Source organism: Gavialis gangeticus, unplaced genomic scaffold, assembly GCF_001723915.1.
Source record: "Gavialis gangeticus isolate Ggan-Ray unplaced genomic scaffold, GavGan_comp1, whole genome shotgun sequence".
NCBI lineage: Eukaryota > Metazoa > Chordata > Crocodylia > Gavialidae > Gavialis > Gavialis gangeticus.
The window spans coordinates 15,890,847-15,909,047 of record NW_017729011.1 but is presented as its reverse complement, the minus strand read 5'-3'; the positions used below and the strand labels follow the sequence as shown (position 1 = coordinate 15,909,047).

At 46.9% G+C, this 18,201-nt stretch overlaps 1 protein-coding gene and 1 pseudogene across 1 annotated transcript in view; both read left to right on the top strand.

The window, feature by feature from the left end:
- CUNH9orf78 (chromosome unknown C9orf78 homolog) overlaps positions 1 to 5,701 on the top strand; it is a 5,936-nt gene extending 235 nt beyond the window's left edge. Inside the window, exons 2-10 of the mRNA XM_019510646.1 lie at positions 1 to 78; positions 1,123 to 1,182; positions 2,256 to 2,307; positions 2,574 to 2,644; positions 2,846 to 2,923; positions 3,400 to 3,597; positions 3,960 to 4,096; positions 4,702 to 4,800; positions 5,360 to 5,701. Coding sequence (XP_019366191.1) covers positions 1 to 78; positions 1,123 to 1,182; positions 2,256 to 2,307; positions 2,574 to 2,644; positions 2,846 to 2,923; positions 3,400 to 3,597; positions 3,960 to 4,096; positions 4,702 to 4,800; positions 5,360 to 5,451 — 865 coding nt within the window. The 3' untranslated portion in view covers positions 5,452 to 5,701. The remainder of the gene's footprint in view (positions 79 to 1,122; positions 1,183 to 2,255; positions 2,308 to 2,573; positions 2,645 to 2,845; positions 2,924 to 3,399; positions 3,598 to 3,959; positions 4,097 to 4,701; positions 4,801 to 5,359) is intronic.
- Positions 5,702 to 6,408: 707 nt separating this feature from the next.
- On the top strand, positions 6,409 to 17,790 carry LOC109292737 (annotated as a pseudogene).
- Positions 17,791 to 18,201: the final 411 nt, after the last annotated feature.

Here is an 18,201-nt window from a genome sequence, read left to right as displayed (position 1 = left end):
GCCGGCGGGGAGGGTGTTCCGGCGGCGGGCGGGCTCCGAAGAGGACGAGGAGGACCAGCAGGTCACCGAGGAGGTCCGGTGGGTGCGGAGCGAGAGAAGGAGGGTGCGTGTGTGGGGCCGTGTCAGTGGACTGTGGCACTGTCCTTTGCGGAGGCAGGGACGCCAAACCGGCGTTAAACCGAGCTGTGGGTTTGCTGCCAGCGCCGTCCTAGAGCTGTTTGACTCCAGATAAAGAGATGCCTCTGTGTCGGCCTCGCTTGCTAGTGACTCGCAGTGACCCACATAAAGTGAACAGGACGATTGACTCGTGTGCTTTTCCATTGTGCGGTAACTTTGCGCTCCCAATGTGATTGTTTCATATTTGACAACGCTGGAGCTGGCCGTGTATGCGTTGTCGCACATGCAGAGCCCCCCTGTGTGTGTGCACCACGGCACAGGTGGCTGGTGCTGCCTTAGTTGTGGGGGCACGTGCCCCCCCAGTGACTAGTTAGCGACTGGGGTTCCCCCTGCGGCCAGTTCTCCATGGCCGATCTCACTGACCAGGGTGGGGGTCCTCTGTGGCCAATCTTGCTAATTGCACCAACCAGGAGGTGGCTGTGGCGCTTCATCCGGTGCTTCCGCTGCCCACCCGTCACCAAAGCACGGAGTGCGGCATGTCAGGGGTGCACATTCACCTCCGTGCACCCCCTACGCATCGCCACTGTGCCGTGGGGTGTGCTGTATCAGAACAGTGTGAGCAATTTTCCATTTTTCCTGTGGAAAAGAGTCAGTGGTGTGCAGATGTAATCCTTTTACAGAGAAAAAGATGAGCGTAGAAGTGATAAGGGGCCACATGGGGGATCAGGAAGAGTTCTGTGGAATTACAGGAAATGTTTCTCCAAAAGGAACAAGGACTTTCAGTCCGTCCTTCCCATATCCTGTAAAGCCCCCATCATAATCCTAGAAACTTTAGTATCAAAATAAATACAACTTGTAGTATGCCACACAACAGAGGAGTGTGAGGGCTACACAGGGCAATATCCCCCCCCCTGTTCCTCCGCTTGATGTGGGAGCAGTCTGTGCGCTGGGGAGCGGGCGCAGAGGAGCCCCAACCAGCTCACAAAGGGAATATTCTTCCTTCAGGCTGAAGCTCGAGGAAGCGAAGGAAGTGCAGAGCCTGAGGAGACGGCCCAATGGGGTGAGGTGAGTGTCTCAGCAAACACGCCAGCTCACATTGGGTCAGAGACTCCCTTGTGGCTGTGCGTTGGCTGCCCTGTCGTCTGTACTCCCTGGCACTGAAGGACATTGCTGTGGCCCCAAGAACTGGGCCTGGGAGAGGAGAAGGCCCCTGAGTGGTGCAAAGACCTGTAAAAGTTGGTACTGTGCACAGCTGCAGTCATATGTAAACCGTGTTCGTGAACGCTGGTTCCAAGTAGAGCTGCAGCCCAAAACCATGAAGTGTTTGGGCCTACTTTAAAACTGAAAGACCTTAAAGTTAGTTAACGATGGGTGCATCTACTTGAGATGCTTAATGCACATTGGACTAATTCTACTGCACATTATCGCACCATGCATAAAGTGTGCTAATGCAGAGTAGATTTAGTTTAATGCACCTTAACGTCACAAAAAGCGTTCATCTGGGCTAATGCACAATAGAGCTGATAATGGTGCATTAAGTTAGTACCTGTCATTACAGGTACTAAACTTAATGCACCGTAATTATGGTGCATTAATGAATGTAGGGATGCGCCCTCTCCCATGATTCTTCTGGTCAGATTTGTCTCTCAGAATTGTATCATATCACCATATGTTATGATGTGTGGATCAGTTTCTCATGTCTTAAACATCACTTTGTACCACGTGTAATAGATTCTAAACAGGGAATTGGAAAACTAGTCTTTAAAATGAGTCTCACTTGCTATCATCCATGTGATCTAAGGAAGGAGGCTTGTTAGGTTATGCCAGGGCACAGAGCAAACCTTGATTCTCAATGTTGAATTCTATTCCTCACGCTAACTCGCTTTGTGACATTTTATGTCAGTTAATCATGCTTTGCCTCAGTTTTTCTGTGTGGAAAATGGGGCTAAGAGCTCCCTAAATTGGATGGATGATATATGTTCTAAAATATTGAATATCAGCAAAACAGTTTGAGACCTTCAAGTAGATGTTGGAAAATACAAAAAAAAATTAATGTGGTATTTATAATGAATGATAATGCAAGAGCAGGGTTTTTTCACTCAGTGAATCTTAGTTTTCCTTTTTGTGTGCTTTGCTAGTGCTGTGGCCTTGCTTGTAGGGGAGAAATTACAAGAAGAGACAACATTGGTGGTGAGTTGTGAATACTTCTATGACCTTGCTGCTAATAAATACCTGTGGGAAAGCATCTGCTTTGTACAATAGATCATTTGGAAAACTTAGTTTTGGGTAGCAATTGGCCATCATAAAAGGCTAGTATGATATAGCAGCCTAACGGAGGGAATTTTAGGCATTTTTACCAGATGCTTAGAGAAGAGGGTTTTCTAGAAAGTAACTTTGGGGCTGGTATAGATTAAGGGACAAATTTCATGCCTTTGAATTGTTTCTGCTTTTTGTAGGATGATCCTTTTAAGATAAAGACAGGTGGGATGGTGGACATGAAAAAGCTGAAAGAACGAGGGAAAGACAGGTGAGTGTGTGAGAGGTCTGAAATGACTCTTCCTTTAATGTTAGAGAGTTGGCTGCGCACAGGACTCTTTCAGTATTGAAGAAGGAAGGTGAAGTGCTTCAAGCATTGTGTTTTGAAGAATTTAAATGAAGTCATTTGTCGGGTTGCTTAGACTATAGTCAGTGAATTATTTAATAACATAATATTCTTGTTAACATTTAGGATTAATGAAGAAGAAGATCTCAACCTGGGAACCTCTTTCTCAGCAGAAACCAACAGGAGGGATGAAGATGCTGACATGTAGGCATTTGCTGTGTTTATATATAGTGATTCACCATGAGGAATGAGGTGCCTTAAGGCTATTTTTGCCCTGGGAACTAAGTGTTTGTAGAATATTTTCCTGAATTACTGTGAAGTTTCTTCTTGGGTTTTTTTTTCCCACCCTGGGGAAACCAGCCTGAGGAGGAATGAACTTGTCATTAAAGTCTACACTTGCTGGCCAATCATGTGGTCCACTGGCATTGTGTATATTATGTAGTAGGAGGAACCATCCCTATCAATTGGGGGAAAAAACCTTGACATTGTAGGAAGAAACTGAGTATCTTTTGAACAAAGTAACCATTCTGATTTCCAGTACCTCCTTCTGGCTGAGGAGGATTTATCTGCATCTTCTTCCCAGCCACTGACACAGTGACACAGCTGTGGCCGGAGGTAATGGACGAGAGCATAAGAAATAAATGTAAGTTGCAGCTCTTTCTCTGATTGCTGTGGCACAGGATGAAGTACATTGAGACCGAGCTGAAGAAGCGGAAGGGAATTGTGGAAAGTGAGGAGCAGAAAGTGAAACTGAAGAATGCCGAGGACTCCCTGTACGAGCTGCCTGAGAACATCCGTGTTTCCTCAGCCAAGAAGACTGAAGAGATGCTGTCCAATCAAATGCTGAGTGGCATTCCTGAAGTGGATCTGGGCATTGAGTATGTAGTTCATACTTCCATTACTGACAGCCTGAATTCCCCTGGTGATTGGTGCACATTGGTTGGTAGGGCCCTGTGGGAGGATGCATGCATAAACTCAGCCTGTACTCTCTGGGCAAAGATATCCACTTTGTTCTGTTTTTGTACCCTGCCTGGCACAATGGAGTCCTAATCTATGACTAGAGCTCCCAGGCAATACCATAACACAGCTACTGATGATAGGAGACTTTGGTTTCTGAGTATGTCATACAGCACCTTCCCATAAGATTAATTTGTACCCAGCACTATGACAGGTGGATAGAATGGTCCTGTTCTGCCTGCAAGTAAAAAAAAAACAAGTCTCCGTTGCTTTTTCTCTGCAGCGCAAAAATAAAAAACATCATCTCGACTGAGGAGGCCAAGGCAAGGCTGTTGGCAGAGCAGCAAAACAAGAAGAAAGACAGTGAAACCTCCTTTGTTCCTACAAATATGGCTGTGAACTATGTCCAGCACAACAGATGTGAGTGTCGTATTGCTCTGGCTTGATATTTCCCAACCATCAGTAAAAACGAGTAGGACCTGTTACTTGTGGCTTAACTTTCCACACCCACACTCCCAGTTGACTGGGCTCTATTTATTGCTTGCTAGATTTCCCGTGTTAGGTGATATAATGAATGTATGGTAAAAAATTTTTGATCTTTCTGTGGCAGCAAAGGGTGGCTTATAGTTTAGAGATCTTCTGTAGGTCACTAAGCAGACAGACAGGTGAGATGGAAGCCACCCAGGAGAAGAGAATTCATTTCTCAATTGCTCTCATACTACAACCAGTTGAGACTAAAAGAAATGTGCACTCCTGTTGTATTTAGCCGCATCCAGGCAGCTGATTTCACTGGAGAAGAACTAGAAAAAATCTCAAGCTAGTAAAAGCTGAGGCATCTCGTCACGATGCATTCAGCCAACATCCATAGCAAGAAGTTATAGCACTGAACAGGATAACCATTCCTGCCTTCTGCTGTGTTTCTGCTGAAGGTTATTCATAAGAGGAAAGATGGGCATCTGTCTGAATAATACTACTCCATGTATACAGTAATTAATATTCTCCATTTGTTGTCTCCCTTTGTTTAGTTTATCATGAGGAGCTAAATGCACCTGTGAGAAGGAATAAAGAGGAACCAAAACCACGGCCGCTGAGAGTGGGCGATACAGAGAGGCCAGAACCTGAGCGTAAGTGCCAAATGGAAAGCATGGGCAATTTGCTGCAGATGCCCAATTTGTTTGTGGGTTTTGGATAGAAAAGTGATCTTTCTCCTCTAGCCCTCAGTTTTGGGGCACGGTGTCCTGAGCTGGTGGGGAAGTTGCATAGCATAGAGCGGTTTGTACTTGATCTCTCTGAGGAAGGTAATATCTCCATGAGGAAAGACATCTCTCCTGTGGTGTTTTCCCTTGTAGATGAAGGGTTGTAGAAAATGTCACATTCACACAATAGCTCCCACATACTGTGGTTGGATATACAAATACTAAGAATCTGTGCCTGGCAGATTTCTAAAGCTGAAGTAACAAGGGATGTTGGAAGTTGTGATTCGAGTGTGTTGGCAGTTGGAATATTAGGAGCCATTGGTCCGGTCTGAGGACCATATGTTCTTGCGGGAAAGCCATGAATAGCAAAGGTGCTATATGCTGCTTGGTCATAGTATTTTAAAAAGCAGTGTGAAAGGTGAAGGGAGAATATACTTCCCACACTATCCCCTTTATTAATTGAAAAGTTTTTCCCTCTCCTTAAAAGGTTCTCCTCCAAATCGCAAGCGTCCACCCAACGAAAAAGCAACAGATGATTATCACTATGAGAAATTCAAGAAGATGAACAGACGATATTAAGACCTGCTCTGCGGGGTACTGGGGACAGAACCTTTGGGTGGATCTTTTATTTTTTGTAACAAGAAGATATTGTGTAAATAACTTCTGAAGTGGGAGGGGGCATTTGCTACAGATCTCATGTATGCTACAAGACTTCTCTTGCAGTGCGCTTGTAGTGAATTAATCTGCACGGTGTTTGTGAACTCTCCTGTCAGTGATAACTTGTATAAAATGTATTTTCAGTTATAAAACTTCCTTTGTAAATACATTAGCTTCCTGTTGGCATTTTTTAAATATGAAATTAAGTTTGTCTATGGATCTTACTTCTTATAAAAGAACTTTTAAAGGCAAGAGTGCTTTAAGTTCATAAACATATAGGGAAGGTTTAAAGCTGGTTTGCCCAAGTGATGTTACACAGTGACTTCATAAATAGAGACCTCTTGTTAGTTCCAGTGCCTATAAAACATACAGAGCATGCGTAAATCTGAGATAATGCAGGAATTTGTTCAGTACGACAGGGGTGTTTGTTTTTCCTCCTGCTTGGGAGTAGGTGCCACATATAATCTCAACACTTGTCTCTGAGCAGCAGTTGCAGCATGGTCAGGTCCCTTATCTTTTCTGCAGGAAAATATAGTAGTACCTGAGCAGTGAATACTTGAGTCTTTAAATGGTGCCTGTGGGGTGTGTGTGTGTCTATTCTCTCTGCATTCATTTCCATAGCAAGGAATCTCTCTCTATAAAGATCAGATTATAACTGGGTTTGTTTTGTTTGCTTTGTTGGGGGAGGGGGGGCAGGTAATCTCTGAAGTCTCCTGGGATAGTGAGAATCCAGAATTACAGATTAAAACAACAAAAAAGTAAGCAAAGAGCAGGTTCTGCTTGATGCTGTAACATTTGAGAAAAAAGAATTTGAACCTAAAAAAAAAAAGAAATGTATTTTCACTTGTCATTAGTGATGTCACCTTTTTTATTTCTAGTATGCAGAAGTCTTTGTTTGGTGCTGCTTGTAATGAAGTCCTGTATGTAAAGCAAGCTGAAAATAATATAAAGAGTGAAGGTGGGATGGCGGGAGGTGGCAGAGCGGTCTTACGTTTTACACAGGAGCAACAGCAGCTGTTGTGGGAGCTCCTCTGAGACCAGCCAGTTCCCGCTCGGACTGCAGCTGATAGAGGTGCTCACAGCACACTTCTCGCAATTTCCATCCATCCTATTTTCCTGTCGTGCCGCTCCTCACGCTGCAGCCAACTTCCTTGTACTCAGTGAAGTCAGATTTCTAGACCCAAATATCAGACCCTGGGGCGTAGTGCAGGACCATTTATTTCCAGCAAATGAAACTCTCCATCGCCACCGGTTCTCTGGACCAGGCACTCCGCCCTGCCTGATGCTAGTGGAGCAGCCGCTGCCCCGGTCAGGTCAGTGCCTGGATGTGCTTTGTGCATGGGACCAGCGCCAGGCGCTATGATTTGGCAGTGGAGAGGACCACTGCTGTTCCCTTCAAAACGCAGGGGACGCTATTCTATGTATCCGGCGGGCCGCTCCAGCTGGCCCAGAGCGGGGCAGAGCCGCCACGCAGCGCGCTCACACCTCGACCTCATCACACGTCCCACGTGATACTACAGCCTCTGAGTGCCAGGACCCACGTGACACCCCCTGGTACCGCGCAGGCGCGCAGTGGTCACGTGAGCCCCCACCTATTCCAAGATGGCGGTCCCCTGCTCCGGAGTAAGGTCGCGGAGCCGGAAGCAGCCGACGCGGAAGCGAAACCGGGTACGCGGCGGCCAGAGTCCGCGGCGCGGTTGCGGGCACGAAGTTGCGGAGCGCGGTGGGGGCCGCCCTGGGCCTGACGCTGCTACTGAGCCCCGTGCGCGCCCTTGAGCCCGTCAGCACGGGGCTGGTGCTGGCTGGGGCCGCGGCAGTCGCGAGCTACATCTGTTACCGGCCCCTCCACTGACGCTTCGGCGAGTGCTGCGGGCGGGGACGTCGGGACAGGTGCGCGGGGTGGTCCCGTGAGGGAGGGGCCGCCCCGGGAGAGGCGCCGGGCTGCAGGAGGGCCGGCTTTGCCCTCTGTAGAGCGAGGCTGGAGCCCCCCCCATCCTCCCCTCACACCGCCCCTGCTTGGCTCGCTGCGCTCTGCCACCTTTCCCTCCAGCCCTGCACTGGCCTTACGTCCCCTGCCTGCTCCACAGCGGGGACTCCTGAGCGGGGGTGGGGGCTACAGCCTCCCTAAAATTCTCTGTAGACCCCTTCCCAGTGATGCCATCCACCCCAAGCACAGCCCTGGCCCAGCCCCCCACTGGGGAGAGGCCTGCGCAGCCCCTGGTCCTCAGCCCACCCATGCACAAGTCTGGGAGGCATGTGCCTCCCGCAGGGGTGCATGCAGCTGCAGGGAGCTGACAACCACCCCACGTCCCCTGGATGAGCCACCCATGGCTCCATCCCACTCCCAGCCCTGGGGCCGCATCCACTGCCTTCGTTGAGCAGCCCCTGCCCCACTCCCTCCCTCACCATGGGTGCCTCTGTCTCCTACCCCCCACAGATTTACTGGCTGGACTTTGCTGTCCAAGCTCTCGGTCTGCATTCCTGTAAAAGGACTGTCTGACAATATGGCTGGTTAATAATCGTTCTTGGGGCACCCCTATTAGTAACAACTTACAAGGTAAAGAGTTAGGATGCCATCAGAAGTGTATGTTTACCAATCAAATGTAAAATATTACATATCAAGTACATAGCCCTAAAGAAAGACCTGCGGTTACGCTGGGATTATGGGGCAAAATCCTTTTTGGTTCATCCCAACCACGTGATGCTTCTGAATATGCTTGAGCAGGCTCATCTCAAAGCTCCAACCTCTTTCTTCTCCTTCCCCTCCTGCGGTGCTCTGGGCAGCAGGTTGCACGTGGAAGCAACAGCAGTTGTGGGGACATGTGCTGAGTACCACATGCCCAGCCAGATGCAGGGGGAACTGGAGCTGCAGCCTGGCGGCTCCTACCCCAGTGTGCAGGGCTCTAGCTCCTGGCCTTCTTCCAGCCACTTGGCCACCCAACATGATGAGTAAGCAGTAGTGGGAGGCTGAACGGAAGGAAGGCAGCCCCACTGGGAAGCTGTGTGCACTAGCTAGGGCCGAGGCCCCAGCAGTGTAGTTAGTGGGTGTAGGTTGCAGCAGCCAGGGCTCAACCCTATGCTGAGCATCTTGAGGGCAGTTACGGGGGTGGGGGGAAGCCGTGCCACACCTGCACTGCCCTGCCCTGACAGGCTGTTGCATGCACCCCCCTGCCTTGCCCCTCTCTTCCTTTCTCCCCCCCCGACCTCAGCTGGCTCCCAGGACCTAGCCCATGGGCAGCTCCCTACACCCCACCCCCGCAATATACAAGAGTAAGACTATTTTGAGCTGTTATACAGTCATTTGATATATTATGCAAAAACATAAATCAGGACAATAATTTTTTTAAATTAAATTTAAAATATGCTACATTAGTTGTTTGTTTTTTGTTTTTTTTTTAATTTATTTTTTTTTTAGCATCTTACAGGAAAAGCTGTGTTAACCAGCACTTTATTAGCCAGAAAATTCTATTAACCAGCATCCGAGGGACACGGCAAAAGCAAAACCGGAAGTACCACTTCCAGGGGACTTCCCATTTCACTGCTGCGAGCCAAGTTTTTCTTTGCCACTTCTTTGGCCCATTGCCCAGGGTAAAGCAGCCTGCGCAGGGCCCCCCTCCCTGCTGCCCGGCCCACTGATGCCGGGGAGTGCACCAGATGGCACACATTTGATTAACTGGCATCCCCGTTCCCAGGGGATGCTGGATAACAGCTCTTACTGTATTTGTTTTTCTCTATAACTTGTTAAAATGGTATCTTCTGAAAGATTTTGTATGTGCAGCCCTTGACAGCTCACCAAAACTGAGTAAGTGGTCCACCAGCTGAAATAACTGAATCTATGAATTGCCCCCACTCCTGGTATGGACTCTGTCACCCCCCTATCCCACCGTTGCCAAAGGCAGGGTGTGCATCAGTCCCAAGCCCTAGGCTCTTGTAAAGTAGGGAGGGGTTGTAGGTTTCATTGCTATCTGGGCAGTGCCGCCCCTAGGATCAGCCTATCCCACATGCAGGTTTAGTCTCCCCAGGCCACATCTCTTCATTAGGGAGGAAAGTTGCTTCTGTTCCAGCCAGCTCAGCCCTTTGACCCCTTGCCTTGAAGGGGTAAAGCCAGGTGTCCTTGGGTCTGTGTTAGGAAGGGGCTCTCTCTTCCCAAGCTCTGACTTTAAACCTGCTGTCTCCCTTTTTTTGTGGGAGCTGGTGTTTTCGTCACAGCCCTGCAGAAGGATTTCCAGAAGAAGCTGTTTGGCCAGCACCTCGTGCAGAAGGTGGTTGTGAAAGCAGTGACCAGCTTCCTGAACAATGCAGACCCCAAAAAGCCTCTCACCCTCTTGTTGCGTGGCTGGACAGGCACAGGCAAAAACTATGCCAGTAAAATCATTGCAGAGAACATTTACAAGGCAGGCTTGAACAGCAAATACGTCCATCAGTTTATGACCACTTTGCAGTTTCCACACAAAAGTGAAATTGAGCAATATACGGTAAGGGTACGTTGTGGAGAGGGTCACACTTGAGGATTGATTTTGAGGGATAGCCCTTTTGTCACTTTCTGAAGGGTTTAGAAGACAACTTTTATGCAATTTTACATGCTTCTCCAAAGGGAAAGTGTGAGACCTTTCATTTTCACTGTTGTATAAGATGATAGATTGAAACTGTTGGAGATAGCGGAAAGCATGCTCAAATAACAGCTACAAGGCATGACCAAAGCATGGAAGTGGGAGACTGGGATTTATTTCTCAACTGTAAGATAGGGGTAGCATCTCACAAGGAATGTTGGGGCTAGATGTACAAGATCATGAAGTGCTCAGGGGATCCAGTAATGGGGTCATAAAACTACCTGAGAGAGACAGTTCATGTGCAAGGGTCACAAAAATGGCAGGTCTTTGAGTTCTTGTCCTGACTTTGGCACTGACCCTTTTTTGGACAAGTCACCCTCCTCTATTTCTGTGAACTGTGGATGATGCTTTCCCATCTTTGAGTTATTTGATAAATATTTATATTATATTCTGAATGCCTAGACACTCATTGAAAATATTTCAAAGTGTTATGTCCTCAGAAAGCATATTTATGTTGAAGTCTCAGAGGAACAGACGGTCTGGCAGGCCATTTACAGAGCTAGAAGTCTACCTGCCTCAGAGATGTCGTCTTGTAAGGCTTGCTCTTGTTCTCCCTGGCAGCTTCTTCCATTATGCTTCTTTGGCTTTTAAGTCAACAAACCTCTTGTGAAATATATCACCATGGCCAGGGCTAGAAAGTGAAGCTCATTTTAACCGTGGCAACAACTGGGCACGCTCTTGGCATTGTCTCAACTACATGCTGGGACGAAGTGAATAGCAAACCTCCAAATTATGAGCCACTACTTTTTTTGAGCCCCTTACCTGGCTATTAAGTCAGCTTGTCTTGTTCTTTAAGCAATCAGAGCAAAAAATGCATTTCATAGTGGTAAATACTTATACAGTATAAGAAAACACTTGCATTTCATAGTGGTAAATACTTATACACTATAAGAAGCCACTTTTCTGAACAAAACCACATTGTCAAATGTTTTAAATTCCCTCCAATTCGATCATGTGCTAGTGGTTAAAAGATAAGACCAGAAATCATGAATTCTAGATTGTGTTCCTATCTGAGGCTGTATAGGAAGGTACAGTCCTATCTAAGGCTGGCATAGCTAGAAACAGAGCTTCTTGTTGACTACATTTGAGCTAATAAGTGGATGCCCGGTACTCTGAGTACAAAGGAAGGAGTGTGCTGCCTAAGTGCCAGGTGCCACCCAAAGGAAGCAGTGTACTGTGTAGGGTGTTACATGGTCTTATTACATCTCCAATTCTTACTCAGTCTCATTTTTTAGCTAACGTACTGACCTGTACGCCGTTTTGGGTAGCTTTGTGTGGAGCAGAGCTAGGCATGTTTCGTCAGGCACCCCGAGCTGACCACTTTTACTTTTGCTGCTGGGTTTAGCTAAGGACCCACTGTTCAGGGTCCTCGCCTCTGCTGCTGCTAAGTCCATAGCATCACCACCCTGGGCTTGCAAGAGGTGCAAAAGAAAGAGAGTTAAATAAACCGCCACTAGCTTTTTGCTGGTTTCATGCCTCTGGCTTGTTAGGCTACTCTCAGGTTTCACTTGCCCTATAGCCTCTTCTATTTCAGAGGCTTTGCAGGCCTGCAGGGCTTGTGCAAACAAACAGACGCACAAACAAGGAAGAGAACCTCTCTATGGCTGCTAGACCTCAGCTAACCCCAGGCAGCCTTGCTCTACTAGAGGCTGCTTTCAGCATCTTTTATTTTCTCCCGTGCTGGTTCACATGGCTGGCTGTCCCTCATTCTTCACACCTGGGTTAGCTCCCTTGCTTGGAGACTTACTGGGTCCCTGGACCTGGGTCCTCAGCCTCTGGCAAGTCCCTCCAGGTCTGGGATGGGTATAGGGGAATTCTTTCAGGGTGTGGGGGTGTTCATGCTCTTCTACACCTATAGGAACAGGGCCTGGCCCTATTACATATCCTTTTTTCTGATGCTTGCACAATACCTTTTCCTAAGAGCAGATTAGTTCTGTCAACTCACTTTCTGAGGTCTCGAGGTTAATTTTAAGAACCCTTAGGCAAATCTGTTGTGGTTTTATTTCATCATTATTTGTTGCTCCGAAGCAGATTTCAGTGAAGAAGTCCATGCTTTGCTAGGTGCCAATTTTATGATCTTTTATATAAAATAAAGGATCTAAAGTCCTTGCACTTTCTGCATCTTCAGTGTCATCTTGTATACAAGGATGTAAGCTCCATGGACTTTTGTGTACCTTAGGACCTGCAGTCCTGGATTTGGGGAAATGTGAGTGATTGTGCCAAGTCAATGTTCATATTTGATGAAGTGGATAAAATGCCTCCAGGACTCATAGATTCTGTTAAACCATTCTTAGATTATTATGAGAAGCTTGATGGCGTTTTTTATCAAGAAGCCATCTTCATCTTTCTCAGGTAAGGAATGGCCTTGAATTGATTACAGTGCTAAGCCTGAGGGCCCTGTGAAGCAGCGTCCAGCTCATGATCTTTTTCTCCTTTACACAGCAATGTAGGGGCAGAAAAGATAACAGAGGTGGCACTGGATTACTGGAGAAATGAAAAGAAAAGGGAAGACATAGGCCTCAAAGAACTGAATGACGTGGTGCCTCTGTTTTCAATAATAAGAATAGTGAGTGCAATTGATGACCATGGGTTTGTAAATCCCTCTTTGGATTGGTGGTTCTGCATCCCTGTCTGGTATTGCATTGGTTTTCTGTCTTTCTGCTTTGGAGAATACTTGTGAATCGAATACTTCTGCTGGGGTGGTCCTCAGTGGGATTTATAGGTTTCTTCCTGAAGCTTCGTTGTTTCACGCACTTTGAATCTTCAGGAAGTTACTTGCGTCTTTTTAGCGGAATGCTCTCCAATGTGCATGCTGCCCATAGCACTGAGCTGTTGTCATAGAAAGTTAGAGTTGGAAGGGACCTCAGGACGTCATTTAGTCCAGCCCCATGCTCTAAGCCGGACCATCCCCAACTAGATCATCCTAGCCAGGGCTTTGTCTACCCTGGTCTTAAAAACCTCCAGGGACGGAGATTCCACCACCTCTGGGTAACCTGTTCCAGTCCTTTACTATCGTCTTAGTGAGACTGTTCCTAATATGCAACCTCAACTTCCCTTGCTGGAACTTGAGCCCATTGTTTCTTTTTCTGCCATCACTGAGAATAGTCTAGCTCCATCCTCTTTTGAACCCCCACTTCAGGGAGTTGAAGGCTGCTATCAAATCCCCTCTGTCTTCTCTTCTGCAAACTAAATAAACTCAGTTCCCTCAGCCTCTTCTGAGAAGTCATGTGCCCCAGTCCCCTAACCATTTCCATTGCTTTCCATTGGACTGTATCCAGCTTGTCCACATCCTTTCTATAGTGGGGGGCCCAAAACTGGACACAGTACTCCAGATGTGGCCTCACCAGTGCAGAATAGGAAGTGATTCTTCCCCTCTTTAATCTGCAGGCAATGCTTCTACTATTGCAGCTCAGTATGCTGTTATCCATCTTCACAATAAGGGCACACGGTTGGGTTATATCCAGCTTACTGTCCACTGTGACAAGTGGGAACTCCCCACCAAGAGTACTGGCCACCCACCTGGCTTTGGGCAACACTGCCTTCCTGCCATACCTCTATTGTAAATAATTGAGTTAATTAGGCAGGAGGCTACCCTTTGACTGCCCTGTTGACAAGGGCCAAATGTACATGCTCTGACCACCCCTATGTGTCCCAAGCCTTGAAGATGTTGCCAGCAGCTGTGCTAAGCTCTGGCCTGAGGCCAGGCCCAACTCGTCACAGCATTGAGTCTCATTCACTCTGCCCTGCTAGGGCCACACTTTTATACTACCTCCCTCTCAAAGGCCTCTCACCCTCCACTGGCTCTCACCCAGTCTTTCATTCCACCCTTCCTGGGCCTCACTTGTACCGCCCCTTCTCTCACAGGGATTACAATCACCCTGCACTCACCCAGAGGGTCCTCAGACTTGCTACTCTTCACTCCCTGGCCAGCAAGCGCACAGCCTTTTGGGCATCTCCCACTATCCTCATGTGAGCAAGCTCTGGGCAGTTCACCACATGCTGTGCTGACTCTGCCCCCATCACATTGGTTGGTAACTCCCCCATCAAGGGGCTCTCCACCAAGGGGCTGGTGGCTTGCCCGTTTTCCTCGCAGCTTCTCTGCCACCCTCCAACTGGCCTCTGGCCCCCAAAGACTTACCTGGACCTAACTCAGGCCCCCCATGCTAGCAGGGCCTCTGCTCAAGCCCCTGCTCACAGGCCCCAACTCATGCCCCTCGCTCACAGGGGTTCACAGCTGCCGTCCCCGTGCAGCCCTTCAGGTGCACTTCTGCAATGCCACCTGCACTGAGGCATCTACTTTGCCGTGTGCCCTGGGGTCGAACACCCCCCTCATCAGCATGCCTGGCCCACAGCTTGCCCCCTCTCTCAGGGACTGAACTGCTTCTCTTACAGGGTCTTCCATCCCTTCAGGCTCAGGCGCTTCTCAAAGCAAACTTGGCCTCCACTACTCCCCTTTGGGATCTTGCACCCCAGCGAGCACAGGTGTCCCCTATGGATGTCCCTGACCCCACTACTGTCTCCGATGTAGTCACTGTGACCCGCTGAGTGCCCTAACCCACCATACACCAGGGAGGTCCTTGATCCTGGAATTTGCTGGCCCTGCTACAGGCAGGACCACCAGGCCTCCCTATCTCAGGTGCAGTTTTAGGTTGTGCCCAGGACCACTAAGGCCTCCTCCTTCCCCATAGCTTCACCCTTACCTCCAAGCTGTTCTCAGAGCCTGGGGCACTCCACTTGATATCGGCTGCCAACTAGACATTGAGCTATTGATTGCTACCCTCTGAGCTCAATAATCCAGCCAGTTTTCTATCTGCTTTACCAATCTCTGCTTCCTTAATTTGCTTGCGAGAATATTGTGGGAGACTGTATCAAATGCCTTACTAAAGTCAAGGTATATCATGCCCGCTGCTCTCCCTGCATCCACAGAGCTAATCATCTCATAGATGGCAATCAGGTTGGTCAGGCACGACTTGCCCTTGGTAAATCCATGCTGACTGTTCCTAATCACCTTCTCTTCCAAGTGGTTAGAAATGGATTACTTGCAGATCTGCTCCCTGATTTTTCCAGGGACTGAGGTGAGGGAGATGGGTCTGTAATTACCTGGATCTTCCTTCTTCCCTTTCTTAAAGATGGGCGCTATATTTGCCCTTTTCCAATTGTCTGGGACCTTCCCCAATCAACAGGAGTTTTCAAAGATAATGGCCAGTGGCTCTGCAATCACATTGTCCAGCTTCCTCAACACCATTGGGTGCACCCTGTGTAGCCCCATGGACTTGTACACATCCAGCTTTTCTAAATAGTCCCTAACCTGTTCTTTTGCCATTGTTGGCTGCTCATCTTCTCCCCAAACTGCTGCCAGGTGCAGTAGTCTGGGAGCTGAACCTGCCTGCTCAGACTAAGGTGAAAAAGGATTGAGCACTCCAGGCATTTCTCCACCTTCTGTCATTAAGTTGCCTCCCCCATTTAGTAATGAACCCATACTTTTCCTGATCTTCCTCTTGTTGCTGACATACTTGTCGAAACCCTTTTTATCCTTCATGTCCCTTGCTAGCTGCAACTCCAGTTGTGCTTTGGCCTTCCTGATTTCATCCCTGCATGCCTGAGCAATGCTCTTATACTCCTCCATAGTTTTGTCCAGGTTTCCACTTTTTGTAAGCTTTCTTTTTGTATTTTAGCTCACTGGAATTCCCTGCTAAGCCAAGCTGGCCTTCTGCCATACTTGCTAGTCTTCCTGCGCATTGGGATAGTTTGTTCCTGCACCCTCAATAACATTTGCTCTGCACCTTCACAACATGATGAGTAGCTCTGCTTAGTGAAATGTCATGTCCCAGCTTTCTTCCTCTTTACAAATGAGGTAGATGCCTCAGGTATCTAAGCTTGTGCTTTCTTCTGTTTTCTTTGCAGGTGGCTTTTGGCACAGCAGCCTGATAGACAGAAATCTCATTGATTTCTTTATCCCCTTCCTACTTCTGAAGTATAAACATGTGAAAATGTGTGTCAGGGTGGAAATGGAAACACGTGGTTACCCTGTGGATGAAGACATTGTAAGCAGAGTAGCTGATTAAATGACCTACTTCCCCGAGAAGGAAAAAATGTGTTCTCAAAAAGGATGCAAAACTATACACAACGCTGATTTTGATTAGAAATAGTAATGTTTTATGATGTTATAATCTGCAAAGCAGCAAATGAACTTAATAAGAAGGTCAGGAAAAAGCAAAACTTTTTATTATTTTTCAAGCACTTTTTTTTTTTTTAAGAAAAGAGAGCAATACCATTTTTAATTGTCTGTCTGATTTAAATAAGTGGCAATACACTTTCATTTTTATTCCAGGGGAAACTTTCAGTAGCTACAGCTCCTAAAAAGACTTTGTGCAAGAATCCACAAAGAGGGAAGAATTGTACTTTCGCAAAAAATAAGAATTAATAAGAAACAGAGCTCCATTACGATCATGTAACGCCCCATACTATACACTACTTCCTTTGGGTAGCACCTTGCATTTAGGGAGCACACTTCTTCCTTTGTCCTCAGTGTGCCATACATTCATTTATTAGTTAAAATGTAGTCAACAATAAGCTCTGCTCCTGGCTCTGTGCCACTGAGTGACTGTAGAGCCTTAGACTATAGGCCTGTGCTGTTCAGTTAGGAAAGAAGTGTCTATGGAGAAGTTGCCCCTTATGGATCATTGTTTAACATATGATTATTCTCAGATTGGGTGTTGATTGTTAGTTGTGCAGTAGAACACTGGCGCACGTGCTATGCCGGTTTTCTCCATGTTGTTGTTTGATGTGGAAATGATCTTGGTATTGTATGGCATATTTTAAACAGAACTCTTGTGTCTTCAGGACCCTTCCTCAGTGGTGTAGTTGGGAATATCGTCAGACCTGCTTTGAATGGTGAATACCTGGGGGGGCAGTTTCCTTAGACTACAGACATCTTTGGTGCATTCAGCTCTGTTGGAACCAATAGGTGAGAGAACCTGGTATAAGACATCTGGTCCTTATCACGTGGTTTTATGCAGTGCCACTATGAACGAATCCTTTGGTGCCAAATAGCATTAACAGTGTGAGGAGTCCAGCTTGCTAGGGGAGTATTTTTCAACAATGCTGAGGAAAAAAAAACACACCCTAAAGCAAAATCTGTGACAGTGTCCCTGCAATGGAGGAGGTAGCCTTTACTTTTAGCTGTTTTGATGTGTAAAGTTGGATACTCAGTTTGTTCTCATGCTAGTGTTTCTCATGCTTAGTGGGAATGATGTAAAAGATTGTTGGGTAAAATCCACTGAGGCTTCTTGTTCAGATGGTTTCAGTCACAGGCACTGGGAACTGACCACACATCTTAAGTCTTTATTGGGTGGTTGGCATAAGGGACAGTTTGCTTTACTCACCAACTTTTATAAATCAGTCCTGTTTAATACATTTGTGATCTATCCTTGCTTTTCCCCCAAACATTATATCAGGCACTGCTGTTAAGGAACAGATGAAGATAAAACACTACCTTGAAAAAGAATTATGTACCATAAGGATTCAGCTAAAGTTGTTATAAGATATCTGCCAGTCATATTTATACATTTAAGCACTACTGACACTTTTTACTCTGATTTCTAAACAAGATTTGTATTTTGTCAATAAAAGTTTTTAATCAAAAAATGCTTATCGGCTACCTTTCCAGTATGCGTGGATATGAATTGCGGACTGACTTAATGCTTCATTCTAGGCAAGTTTCCTGCCTAATAAGGAAGGACAGCTTACTTTTGCTGCTTTCTGCCTGAAACATAATTGTGCCCGAATACAAATCTCTGGTTTCTGGGATTCTCAGGGGGTTGGTGCTGGAGACAGACCATGCTTTTTTCTCACTGCTGAAAATAACTGTTGAGAGCCTGAGGCTGCATGGTTTTTTAAATTGGACCCGAATTAGTTTTGCAGAACTGTCTCACTATTTTGGAGGAAGAAAATGGAGCAGCGAGACTTGTGCTTTTCCAGTTTGTTCTTGTTCAAGGTGGATAACTTACTAGCTTCAATCCGTTCATTCTCGGAGCATTTCCTCTTACCCCGGCACATTTTG